The 14056-nt window shown below is 38.9% G+C and overlaps 1 protein-coding gene across 2 annotated transcripts in view; it reads left to right on the forward strand.

The window, feature by feature from the left end:
• Positions 1–14056, forward strand: part of ipo11 (importin 11) — a 152132-nt gene that overhangs the window by 60647 nt on the left and 77429 nt on the right. For both annotated transcript variants that reach the window (XM_039803178.1, XM_039803179.1), the window contains one exon: positions 7357–7483. In XM_039803178.1, the coding sequence (XP_039659112.1) occupies positions 7357–7483 (127 nt within the window). The remainder of the gene's footprint in view (positions 1–7356; positions 7484–14056) is intronic.

Genomic DNA, 14056 nt, shown 5'->3' on the forward strand with positions numbered 1-14056 from the left:
CAGGGCGAATACTACTTGTCACTCAATCTTAGGCAAAGTGACATACAGCGACGAAAGCCACGACATGAAATCCGCACTCACGCGGGTCCCGTGAAATATGACAGCTACAGTTTATTGGAAAATAGCATTGTGGACACTGAATTTGATGAATTTACTGTTTATCAGACCCCAGATGAGACAAGAAGCTAATGTTGACGGTCCCTCTGCCTTTGACTCCCCGCTGCAGGAGACGCTGTAGTCCTCTGACACGCTGTATTAACGTTACGGTTTTAAAACCGTTTTCCAGGTTAGTCGGTGTGCATACCGCTCAAAACCAACATGAAAAACGTAGATAGTAATGTTCACTCAGCGTTTAGTTTTGTTGTTAACTGTGTGTAAAATGAGCGGTGACGTTAAATCACCCTACAGTACCGTCTATCTGCTGGATGGTTTCAAGGTAACGGTCGGCAGCTAACATTAGCAGATAAGCCTGTACTTTTAATCCTAGTGCCTGGAAGGCTATGGTTATGGTTATGGTTAAGGTTAGGGTTAGGTGCCTTGAAGTCAAAAGTCGCAGCGCTGCCTTGAAGGAGACGTTGGGGGCTTAAAACACCATCAAGCACAAATGTGTAGTCTTCAAATCATCTTATCTGGCACACAAAAATATTTTTTTCTTAACAATACTTTTTCTGTGTTTAATAAAATTTAAAGTACAAATGAAATAACATTGTCCCCTCTTTTCGTAGTCAAAAATAATGTCAACGTATGTAAAAATAGTATGGCCTGCTGTCAAAGAGAAGCGACATGGCTAAAATGTTTTCCCAACTTGGCAATATCTCACGAGAAGCAGAAGGACAATAATTATATTAGCATCTGCCAAAACCACACATTTGTTGCTTGATTTACATCAGACAGAACAGAATAAAATACTAAACATTAACAACAATATGCTAAGCAGGAGAGGTACTTTTTATTAAACAAAACTAGTACAGTTTCTGTGGAGAAACCCGTAGCATTAGACCACCTTAATTAATGTTGTCCTGATTCGTGGTATTGGAGGGAATGATAATTTTTTTCATTTTCATTGAAAAATATAAAAAATTAAAAAAATTGAATTGATTATAGTATGATGTTTGCAAGGATTTCTTTAGGCTGTAGGATGGGATTTGTATGCTGGGACTTCTCTGATGTACCACAATACCTAATTCCCAATGGTTTGACACATATTTTGCCTTTAACAAATATTGCACCCCCCTGCGATTTGGATATTGCACTTGTCCATATTTCGATAAAATTGCGAGTAATTGTGCAGCCCTATACTACAGGTGGCAAATTTACTGTTTTATCATTTGCTCTGCATAGAGCTGTAATGAAGTCTGTTCTAGCTGAACATTGACAGCCTTAGGGCTTTTTACAGATTAGCCTAAACGAAAATACGGAATATTTCTGTGTTCCAACCTATCACTTCAAGGCTGACATGAATATTTGTGTTCCAAACATTCCACCGAAAATTAAAGGTTTGCGCCGTCACACAATAATCGATTCATGACAGAGATTCTTGGTCTCAAGAACTAATTTTATAATGTTTAAAAGCAAGATCAGAATTACTTACTGTATAGTAACTGAAAAATCCTTCTCTGATTTACGTCAGCTGATTCTTAGCCTCCATGTCGTCCATTGTAATCTTGAAACATAAAACTTGTCTGGTATTATCCCTTACCGTACGTTGCAAGCTGTGTATGTATTTACTTGTTTGCTTGCAGGTTTGGTAATCTTTTCCATATTGGGCTCTGATAGTGTCATAGTGCCTCTTGTAGGTATCACTGATTTAAGTCTGAGCCCTGTGTAGGTCTGTCTGTATCACTCGATATGAAGCAGCAACAGTCTAAATATTAATAACCTTATCTTTCAGGAAAACTATTGTATGTGGCTGAGCAGTTTATCAGTGTTTTAAGCCCCCGCGGTCTCCTTCCAGGCAGCGCTGCCTGGAAGGCACTAGGATTAGGCAATGGTTAGGGTTAGGTGCCTTGAAGTCAACGGTCGCAGCGTTGCCTGGAAGGAGACGTTTAAAACGCCATTGAGTGGCTGAGCCTCAGGTTGCCAATAAGCTCCCTTGAAGAAAAAAAAAAGGTTGTCACTTTTTGGCATACTGACTACACAAACACATGTACTTTATGCACAGTCATATTTGCACACTTACCAGCACACACACACATTTAGAGTTTGACTCGCTGTCAATCATTTACTCCTTTCTGTGCCTCGACCGAAAGAGTGGTCATACCTGTGATGAGTCATCATATCTGAGAGCAGAGAGATGACAGTAAGTCATTTTTGAGCACACATACTAACACTCCTACTTGAACACAGCCACACACACCCTTAATATCACTCATATTGACATCCCAGAATAGCCAGAAGGAGCTTTGTCACCTAGATAGACAGTGAGATACAGTTACAAAGTGTGTTTCATCATTCTACTCTGACTCTGCCAACATAGAATGGCTATGAAACATTTTGGCATTTTGACATCACCTTTTGTGGCTTGGCCTTTTGTGTGGAGTTTTGTTAAAAAAGTCAGTCCCTCTCCTGCATGACCCATAGATGCTATAAATTGACTTTATTTTTTAAAGGCCAGTTATTTCATGGACTATGCATCCTGATAAAGTTCCCTTTGCCTTTGGAATTAAAATAGCCCCACATCATCACATGCCTTTCACCATACCTAGAGATTGGCATGGTTTTGTGTCGGTTATCCTGTTACGACCTGATGTCTAGGGGTTAACCGGACGCAACATAACAGGTTATTTTAATTCCAAAGCCCAAGGGAACTTTATCAGGATGCATAGTATCCTGGATCCATGAAATAACTGGCCTTTAAAAATAAAAATCTTCCTGCCTCTGTGGGAATTTAACATAGGGGTGAACTGACTTTTGTTGCCAGCGGTTTAGACATTAATGGCTGTGTGTTGAGTTATTTTGAGGGGACAGCACATTTACACTGTTATACATGCTGTACACTTAATACTTTACATTGTAGTAAAGTGTCATTTCTTCAGTGTTGTCCCATTAAAAGATATAATGAAATATTTACTAAAATGTGAGGGGTGTACTCACTTTTGTGAGATACTGTATTTGAGGTGCCGATCAGGAATGAAGTAATTGAATCAGTGAACGAAGTCAAGTACCTCTGCATTATTTTGGATAAGAATAAAAAATTTGACAGACAGCTTACGTACATCTGCAAGCAGGTCAAACCAAACCTTAACGTTTTTGTTTTATTACAAGGGATTTGTCATGTCAAACTGCAAAACTATACATGCATGCAATGATACGTATTTTCATATTTATCATATTGCATCACATCATGGTCACAAACCTCTCCAACCACATTAAAGCCTATTGTTTCAATATACAAACATAATAAAAGTTATGGACCAGAAACCTATGAGATGGCATCACTGCAACATTTTAAAGCATAATCTTCTTAGCTTCGACAGTTTCATTGATTTTAATTATCTCAAACTGGTTTTTAAATGTCTGAATAATCACGTCACCCCTGTTTAAAAAAATAAAAATAAAAATGGTTGTCCACATGGATTTCCCATTTGTTTGCCAGAAGGATGATCAGGGTCGCTGACAGCTGTGCAAAGTTATGGAGGAGGAAACCGGTTTAGTGTGAATGAGTCATGTCTAACCTTTGACTGATGAACAAATGAACCTGCCTTTGTGTTTCACTTTGCCAGCTCAACCACCCAGCTGTACCCTCCCCAGCTAAAGAAGATATTTTGTATTTGTTAGTTACAGACATGCACACACGCATGATGAGTTGAAAAAAACTAATTTTTTTTTTATTGTCTAACAAATTACGCCAAAACTCCACCACCAAAAAGCGCAAGCCTCCAGAAGAATTACCTTTTATGTTGGTTAGTGGAATTTACCTGATGAAGGTCTGAGACCGAAACGTTGTATTTTTCTAAATAAATTATTGCTTGCGTATTGGTCAGTGTGCGGGATTTTCTCTAAACAATGTTGGTTAGTGTGACAGCCGATAATAATCTGCAATTTGATTATTTATTCTTGATGTCACGACTTTTTATCTGAGCATCAGTATTTTGTTGCCAAGCTGTTGTTTGGAACCTGGATTTAGAGAGCTCTGGAAATGTAGCCAGGGCCATTGTCCACTGGCACTGCCTCACCTGCTATATCATGTTGGAACCATCCCATATGTGGCTATCTCCGTAAAAGCTTGTAGAAAATCCCATCTGGCTTCCTTTGTTTTCCTTTTAAAGTAATTGGATGGTGGTTTATTCTCCTTGCAGGCTCCACTGCTTCTAGTAGTTTAATACAGGAGTGTCTAAGTGCCATATTGTGCTTAAGAGGATGAGAAGTCAAGTCTAAATAGCATGTAGTGTAATGTTGTCAGTGAAGGTAATCTACAGGCTATTTAAAGGCTAATCTAAAGTTTTACTTTTCAAAAATGCTTTTGGCAAAGACTTTTTTGAAATGTATTTGGAAATCAATTATACCGATTATCTAAACAAAATACATATACAAGCTTTTGTGCATAATTATATACGCAAACTTTATTTTTTACACACGCACAGTCTAATGCACACAGTGTTGTTTTCCATCTCCAACTCCTGAGTCATGCTGCTGTTGGTATCTTCTGGCTGGTTGCCCAGACTGGTCTCTGGCTCCCTGTGGATATTTCACAAGAAGCCAACAAGAGTGTCACCTCCCTCGCCCCCTCTCTATTATCCTCCCTTCTCTCTGTGCCTTCATCCCTCCATCTGCTTATTTCTGTCAAGCCAGTCCTCGGGATACAAACAAGGGCAGATGCACAGGGACACTTCTTGCCTGCCCGATAAAACGGTTGAAAAACCATCAGTTCCCAACATGTAGTGCCTCACATTTGGGACATGCAGCGCAGGTCATTTTAATTCATATCACACACTACTCAACCTGAGTGGATTTTTGATCATTCTAGTTTTTGAACTAGGTTATTTCCCTTATTTATTTTTTCTGTAACTGGTAACCATGTCCCTCCAGGCTCTGCTGGCATGCATTCATTCAACACTAAAACCGCTGGGCTTTTTAGGGGTACTACAAACCCAAGGTTGTGTCTATATGTGTCTACATGTGTTTTTAACAGGTATTGACTGTCCTGCTATAAATATTTTTTGTTTTGTATTGAGCACACTGCACCAATTCCTAGCAACTTTGTTCTATGGCAATACACTATTGAATTGAATCTGGATTGAATCTAACAGCTTGAACCCACACAAAAGTGCTATACTATTAGCAGTGTAAAATGTGCCATTTTGCTATCTACCTTTTTATAAAAAAAATATATTTTCACGCTGCCACCCGATGCAATAAGTCATTTTCGCTGTCGTTCAGTTCACTACACACGTTATGCAGGTTTCTGTCAGTAACTCCTGCAAAAAAAAACTCCATATATTTTAATCATAATAATACATTTTTATTTATATAGCGTGGTACTCAAAGACACTTTACATTAAAACCAGCACATTAGCACATTTAAAAACCGATGTGGCATTAAAACCAACACATAAAACCAGTAACTAACAGTACATAATGTGGAAGGCTAATCTGAAGAGGTATGTTGAGTGATTTGAATTTGTCCAGGTCAGTACAGTCACGGATTTGTATGGGTAGGGAGTTCTATTTGATACCTATAAGGCATTAAAAACAAATGCTGAAACATTCGCTGTGTTCGAAACCGTTCCCTCATTCACTCACTCACTTTTACCTATATAGTGTTTATTAAATAGTGAACTATACAGTGAAGGCGTGACCAGCATCATGAAAGCAAACCGAAACAAAAATACTTCTAATACGTCCCTGAAACAAACTGAGCACCCAGGAGGAAAGTAAAAGGTTGTATACAGTATATGTTGCATGTTACATTTCCACTGTTTAGAAACGAAAGCCGCTCAATTTTTCCTTTTCAGTTTTCGCGGTTGCTTCTGCTTCTTCTTCTCCTCCGGGAAAACACGACACATTGCATTGTGGTAAACGGGGGTAAAATGTAGGGTACGTCGTATGTACACTCAAGTTAGGAGTGCATTGTGGGTATTTTATAGTGTATTATATAATGAATGAAATTAACTGCAAACCACTACAAAATGGCGAACACACTATATAGTGCACTATTTTCATGATAGGGAACCGTTTCGAACACAGCTAAAGTAATCAATTTAAGCATTTTTATTTTGGCAAGTAAACGAAAATGGTTAATATAATCACAGTGCAAATGATTACTTTCACATTTTGTCTTACGAAATAATGACAATAACTCAACCACCATTTATATTTGTCTCTCCATATCTCCTGTGTGCAGTGCGTCTTTCAGTCCAACAGTTAACACACAACCTGCCATCTAATTGCACACATCCACACCAACCTATAATAATACAATTTAGAAGCATTAGCGTTTTGTTCAAATGAGTCCCATAAATAACATTCCTAATATTATTTTAGTGTAATATTGCACACACTGGACTGCTGTGATGACTGACGAGATGCAACTTTTATAGTCAGACACAAAATGTGATTAGTATCGCTGTCATTTCTAACATTTCACACATTAGTGTGATAATAAGTGAGTGAATATCGGCATGCAAATGAGTTTCTATGTCCCATTCATTTTCTCAATGCGCTGTTCGGCCATCACACAAATGCATGAGAATACCTACTTGAATCAACACTTCTCCTCGCGACTGAAGGAATGTGCACGATATGTATTTAGGAAAAGTCAGGATGGGAGGGAAACATAGCAGAGACAATGACAGAATAATTTACATTTTTTAATCACAACGTTAAATGGCGTGGGCTATGGCGGTTCTAGTGATAAACAAATACACAAACTCATTCTTAACACACACTTTCTAGTTCTTTTTCCTCACTACTCAGTCTTATGTGTAAATCCCACCGCAGTCTCCAATATCCTGTGTAAAAGTGCATCTATCTTTACCTCTCTGAGGACTCTTACTTTAACCCATACTTTGGTTGTTCAGTTCATTGTGCCACCAGACATAGTCTTGATGTTGGATATGTGAAATAAAAGATGACTGTGATATGACTCTCTCCCTCAGAGCACACATTATACTGCAGTCTCCAACAACTTAAACTCATCAAAGCAATTTCAGGATGAGCCATAAGCAATGGCAGATTTCATCATTTGAAGTTTTTTTTTTTTTAATGGATCCATAAGTACTGTGGCTGCATTGTGGAGATACGATTAGAGAGTTCATTTCTCTAAGTTATGATATGAAGAGTGCAGAGAAGAAGTTTGTTGAAGTATTTCTCAATAACGACAAATAACTCCTCTCCCCTCCCTTCTTTCCTCTCCAGATACAAGTTGATTCGCCGACGAGTCATCTGGCTAATAGGACAGTGGATCTCTGTCAAGTTCAAATCTGACCTTCGACCTTTACTCTACGAGGTCATCCTGAGCCTCATGCAGGATCCCGACTTGGTGGTAAGGCAGCTAAAGACACAAAGTTGTTTTTGTAAACTGCTTCTTGTGACTGGAGTGGCAGCTTCCCCAGAAAACATTCAATTTGAAATGACTGAAATGGGCCCTTAGTGAAAGTGCACAGTCAGCAACACAAACACATTTCTCAGTTAAACAGCACGGAGCCACAGCTTTTATGCTGCCAATTTTCTACAAACAAAGCAGAACATAGTTAGTCAGTGATTGGGGGAAGGTTTTGTCATCTAATTTCTCAACATACTATTTTCTTCTGTATTTTCTTCTCCATTCCCTTTTTTACAGAGTGAATTTCTGTGAATAGTATTGTTTAAAAAGCTAAAGCTTTCATTTACTCATTAACATTTTTATTCAGTCATGGCCTTGATAAACTGCAGTGTGATCCTATTTGTGGATAAGTGGATATTATAATGCCATAGTCATACTCAATTCAAATTACATTTCGCCATCCTTGGGTTTCTTGCCTCATGAGCCATGCACTTGATTAATGTGTTTTCTTTTAACAGAATTTATATGAAAGAATGTGGAAATATCCAAGCATTATTTACAATTTAATATAATCTCACCAATAGATTGAAGTAGCTGGGTTCAATCTCTCTGTGTCTAACTGCCTCTCTTACTTCATAAACGTTTATTTGCATTCCTCTTAGTTGCAATACATATAGAATGTGAGGATGATGTAATTAAGATTATATTGTAATTAAGATAATAAGACATGCAGGGCAGAGCCCACGCAAGCACCATGCCCTGATAATATCAATGAGATGGATGGAAGCAAAAACTCAGTAACATTTGTGCAGCGCTCTAATGTTAATTGTATGTCCCCAGTTAGGACGTGTATGATGCATCATTCGTTTTGGGTACTTTGTTTACATTAAGGGTACAGAAGCACACATGGCGACACTAATGATGTTAAATGGTATAGCTAGGTCTATTGCACCTCATTTTGTTTTCACAGCCATTTAGACTGCAATGGGGCCTGATGCCACCTGTTGCTATGGTGACCAATTAGCTGAGGCAGGTCATATCTCTCATTTCATTACTTTGGCTTTATAATAAAATCATAAGCATGCAGCTGTAGTGGTATTATACTTGTTTATGTAGCATTATATAAATTTAGCAATTAGCTCCCTATGCATTGAGCATTTAGTGGCTGATTTTGAAGTCCTTTTAACAAACTTAAATGTCACATAGGCCCCCAGGGTATTATATAATTGGGTGCGTTTAAATGTAGGTGCTTATAGTCATCATTAGGTTTTCATTTCACTCTAGTGAAGCCACATGGATATGGAGATAATTCAATGTTTTCATTGGTTTTACATATCTCCTAAATACCCAACCAACCAAATGTATAGTTTAAATATGTAACATTAGATTCAAGACACACAGTTTTGTATGATCTAGTGCCATATATTGGAATTTATTTCAAGTTTTACAAGAGGAATAATGGCTCGCTGTTAGATCACTGACCAGCTCACCAATCATGTTGTGGTTCTTGATCAATATTGTCTGGGCCACTATGAACCTCTTGAGCAGAATTAATTATTCATCTTAAATTTTTAATGGGCTAATGGAGAAAACGTCTCTCTATCCTTTAGTCCAGTTGGTTATCAATATTGCTATTGCTTTTCTGCGGTCCTTGTTCAGATGGAAAGATATACAGTTATATTTATCTCTGACATTTCAGTTTCTGTATTTTATTAAAAGGAATAATTGGCGAGAGAGACATGTAAAAACTGTAGATTAAGTAAAGTTGTAGTTTTATCAAAACGGTCATTTAACACGTGGGCTAAATGGTGTTCCTGAATGATGTTTTGGTGCCTTTTGATTTCTTAAAAGTGGTCTTTTCTCAAACAAGAACGGTCTTAATTAATAAACTTGTGCTTATTTGGTGGAAGAGAGAACCCTAAACAACACTTTCTGTACCTGCTTAGTGTTTTTAATTATTTTTACATTATTATTTTTTCTGCTTATTATCTGCTTTTGTAACCACCCCAGCCCCATGCCTTGCACAAAGATCAGTCTGCTACATACAGTATATTTCTCCTAAACACCAGTGGTATTAAACAAAATCTCCCTAAACTAAAACATGTTATTGAAGATACTAAACAGATAAAAAGATAATTTTCGAGTTTAGTGCCTTAAAGGTCCCATGGCATGAAAATTTCACTTTATGAGGTTTTTTAACATTAATATGCATTCCCCCAGCCTGCCTATGGTCCCCCAGTGGCTAGAAATGGCGATAGGTGTAAACCGAGCCCTGGGTATCCTGCTCTGCCTTTGACAAAATGAAAGCTCAGATGGGCCGATCTGGAATCTTGCTCCTTATGAAGTCATAAGGAGCAAGGTTACCTCCCCTTTCTCTGCTTTGCCCGCCCAGAGAATTTGGCCTGCCCGTAAGAAAGGGAGACATCATGGCTTTCAAACGAGCAAAGTGGCAGTTGGTCAAGGCCACACCCCCACCCTCCATCTTGCACCAGGGCTGAATTTCAGGAAAGATACTTCAGATTAGAGATGGCCCGATACCATTTTTTGCTTCCCAATTCCGATACCTGAACTTGCGTATCGGCCGATACCAGTGTGTCATATATTTTATGTTTTAACAACTGTATACTACTATCCCTGTATGGATGTGATATGATTTCTATCTTTGTTGGTCTGGCTCAGGTTAAACTCTTTGTGAAACATGAACAAACACAAACAAATGAATTCCACAGAACTTTCTTTTATTATCCAGTTTGACAGTCAGTTATAACGGGAAAAGAACATGAATAAACTACTTTAACATAGATTTTCTTTAGGGCTTTATTACGTGGTATCGGATTGATGCATAAACTCCAGTACTTCCCGATATCAATACCAGCGTTTTAGGCAGTATCGGAGCCGATACCGGTATCGGACATCTCTACTTCAGATACAGTATTGGGGGACCCCTTAGGCCTATATAAAAGCATCCAAAGAGCAACATGTCATGGGATCTTTAATATTGAGGCCACGGTCACCTGGCATCCATATTAGATTAGGTGTTTGCCTGACTGTCTTAAGCAACAAATAGGCTTGTAGGGAGTTATGAGCTGGGTAATATAATTGTTAGACAAGGCTGTGCCTTAAATGTGATTGGTGAAATCTTCAAATTAACCCATAATTATCTAAAGTAAGTGTATTACGCCTCTTCTTCCTCAGGAATCTACAGCCTTCTTTGCAAATTTTCAGCCCTTGTCCTGCGCAATGCTATGATGTGCGTCGCCTCCCCCGATAATTTGTCATCTTAGCCACAAATCCCGTACGTCAATTCCCAAGCAGCGCTCAGACTTCGTTTCAAATTACTCGGGCACCAAGTTTGAATGAGAGACTGAATATAGTCACCGATATAAAAAAAAGAAAAGAAGAAACCACCGTAACATTTTCATTGACCTCCATGCTGCTTTAAAAGCGGTCAGAGCTTATATCTATGAAGTTCAGTGGCGAAGATATCAAGTGACCACCACTGAGGTGCCCTTGAGCAAGGCCCTTAACCCCAATCGCTCCAGTGGAGCTGCTCAGTGATCAGGCTGTGATGTACTGGGCAGCTTCCAGGTATGAATGTGCAACTGTGTGAATGTCACAGGTCGTCATTGCAAATGAGAAGTTGTTCTCAGTCAACTCACCTGGATAAATAAAGGTTAAAAACAAACAAAAAAAACACCATTTTCCGGCATGTTCGTGACATTGAATGTGACACCATCGTCTACTGGCAGTTGGAAAGCAGTCTATCGCCTATTTTTAGCGGGTTTTCCTGCTAGCATATACACACTAATTTTGGTGGAAAAAGGGAATGACATTCATGAGCTGAATTGTTGATCACATGCCAGTTGCTTGCAGCCTTCTACTGTATTGTGCCAGTTTTTCTATCCTCATTTCCTCCCAATACATTCTCCTCTCGCTAACAGCTGCATTCTTTTCTGATTTTGACTCACAGATTAGATCACAGAGTAAAAGCTAAAAATAAACTTGGTGGCAAATCTAACTTCTTCTGTTTTTAGGCCATTTGTATTCCCAGTGGTAGGTAATAAGTTGTGACGTTTTAGTCAACAGTTTGTCCCATTTCTGCTCACTTTCCCTCGACTGCAGGAAGGCATTGAAGCATTCTGAATATGGATTTTATGCCTCAGAGGCAAGCTCATAAAAACATGATGGGATTGGATTTTCGTTACTAAATGCACTATCCTGACTGACAGTGGTTTTGAACTGCAAACTATTGGTTGGAGTGAATTGTAATCAACTTTTCTTAAGATCAGAATTTGTCTCAGATTCCCAAATTACATCAGGAGGCTTTTTCACCATGCCAAATATAAATATTTGTTGTCAGTGTAACTCTTCCAATCAGTGTGAAATGAATAATTTTGTGGTTAAATTATCTGAGAAATCTAGAACACTAAGCATTAATCATTTCTTTCTCTTTGAAAAGCTAAATTTTGGTGCTCTAATTCCAGTGATTTTAGTGATAAAGTGTAGCTACAATTTGTGCAAATTATTGTTGTTTATCTGCTCTAGTAAGGTCTGGCTACACCACACATACATTCTAGGATAGGAGAAAAAATGCTCTGGGTTGTTTGCATTTCTTTAAACCAATCCCAATCGTCTTGTGCGGTCTTGGTGGTCTTAGCGGTCGCTAAGCTCAGTACACAGCGACGATGGCTTTGCATTTGCACCGCAAAAGAAAACCCCCACATAAAATATAACATGAGTTCAACAATTTAATACAGTAACGTGGGCTATTTAAATTTAGCTGGATACATGGTTAAACGTGTGTTACTTTGTCCACAGCAATCCCCACCAGTCGGTCTCAAATAGTAAATGCCGCAGACATATTCCTTCGAAATCTTTACCATCATTCCCCGAATGAACCAAGCAGGCCTGCCTTATTGCACAATCCAGATTTTTTTTTTTTTTTAAACCTCGCCATTTTCAGTGTGTAGCTTGCTAGCTCAAAGGTTGTTGTTTACCGAAGTGAAGGGCAACACACCGAGAGCGGAAGCGGAGGCAGGCAATTATCCTGGAAAAGTCCTTTTGTTGATCCAGACTAACATCCAGGTAATAACTGTCATTTGTTTACATCGGTGGAGCACTGGTTGAATTATGGTTGCATTTTGGTTAAATAACATGCATGCAGTTTTTGCTGGGAATAGTACAGTAAATTACAAACTGATGCATGCAGCTATCATTTTTTGGGGACCTGGTGTTGCTTTTTAATGAGTTGTTGCCAAGTTGAAGCTTTTCTTTGGCTTGTTTGGATTCAGTGAGGTGGTTCAGGTAAACTTTTAATCCCTTCAGTTTATAACTGCTGTTTTTTAGTATCCCTCAAAGACATTTTGAGACTGAACTAGAAAATGCATTTCCTGCAGAAAATGCGTGTGAATGCTGAATAGCTAAATTGCTAAAGTTAAACTGGATTAATGGCTTCAATCTGTAAGAAGTTGTGAGAATAGTTGGAAAAGTGGGAATGGTTTGAATAAGTCTGAATTGCATTGACAAGTTGAATAACACCACTAATGTAAAAAATGTGAAAGCCCCCGCCCATCTCTAGAACTTAAGGTAATTGTTATGCAGTTCTCCCAGATTGACCCAGGTGATCTCTGAATTGTCATACCAGGAGTATACCCATGTTGACTGGGTTGGTTTGAATTTCCAAAAGGAGGGTTGAACCCTGATCAAACGACCCTGGTGAAACCCTGGTCATTGGTGTTAAAATGGTGTAACAGGCAGGGCATCTGTGCATCGAATTGCCAGACCTATCTCCACAACAACACCGTGTACACAGCTCGCAGTGTGAGCTACGGTACTGGCTGTATTAAAAAAAGCAGATGCTGTGTAAAACGTTAAGGGTTTGCAGTGGTGGTTTAACTGGGGCTTGCCGTTTCAGTTTTGTTGTGGCATTTTGGTGGAATAAATCAGCTATTTGTTCAACAACATTCGTGCTTTGCATCAGACAGCGTTTGTGCCACGCTGTGTGATACGCTCTGATACATACACGTGTGTGTGTGTGTGTGTGTGTGTGTGTGTGTGTGTGTGTGTGTGTGTGTGTGTGTGTGTGTGTGTGTGTGTGTGTGTGTGTGTGTGTGTGTGTGTGTGTGTGTGTGTGTGTGTGTGTGTGTGTGTTTGAGTGAACTGTAATGTTGTGTTAATCTTCGTATTGCTGTATGTAGTTGCAATTTAACTGTCTGGTGAAAATGCTGCGTCATGCTTATTAATCAGTGGCCATGTTTGTAAACACAGGAGATTATTTTGATCTCTGTAATCATCTAACGACTGTGTCACCTGTGTCAAACTGCTGCCATTAAGGGACACAGAGAGCGACCTGTCAAAAGAAGCCTCAGACAGCCTAAACTATAGGTGGCATAAGTAAAATGACCTCATCGTGAGCGCCAGAAGGCCTTTGCGAACATATTGGTATGTCATTTCTGTAGATAAAAATAAAAAATGACTCTGAAATTGCAGTTTCAAAATACTCTGCGTTTGCGTTTTGTCTCAAGAGTGGATGAGGATAAATAACATTATCGTCAATGAAAGATGTCGCTCTGA

Source organism: Perca fluviatilis, chromosome 6 (genome assembly GCF_010015445.1).
Source record: "Perca fluviatilis chromosome 6, GENO_Pfluv_1.0, whole genome shotgun sequence".
Lineage (NCBI taxonomy): Eukaryota > Metazoa > Chordata > Actinopteri > Perciformes > Percidae > Perca > Perca fluviatilis.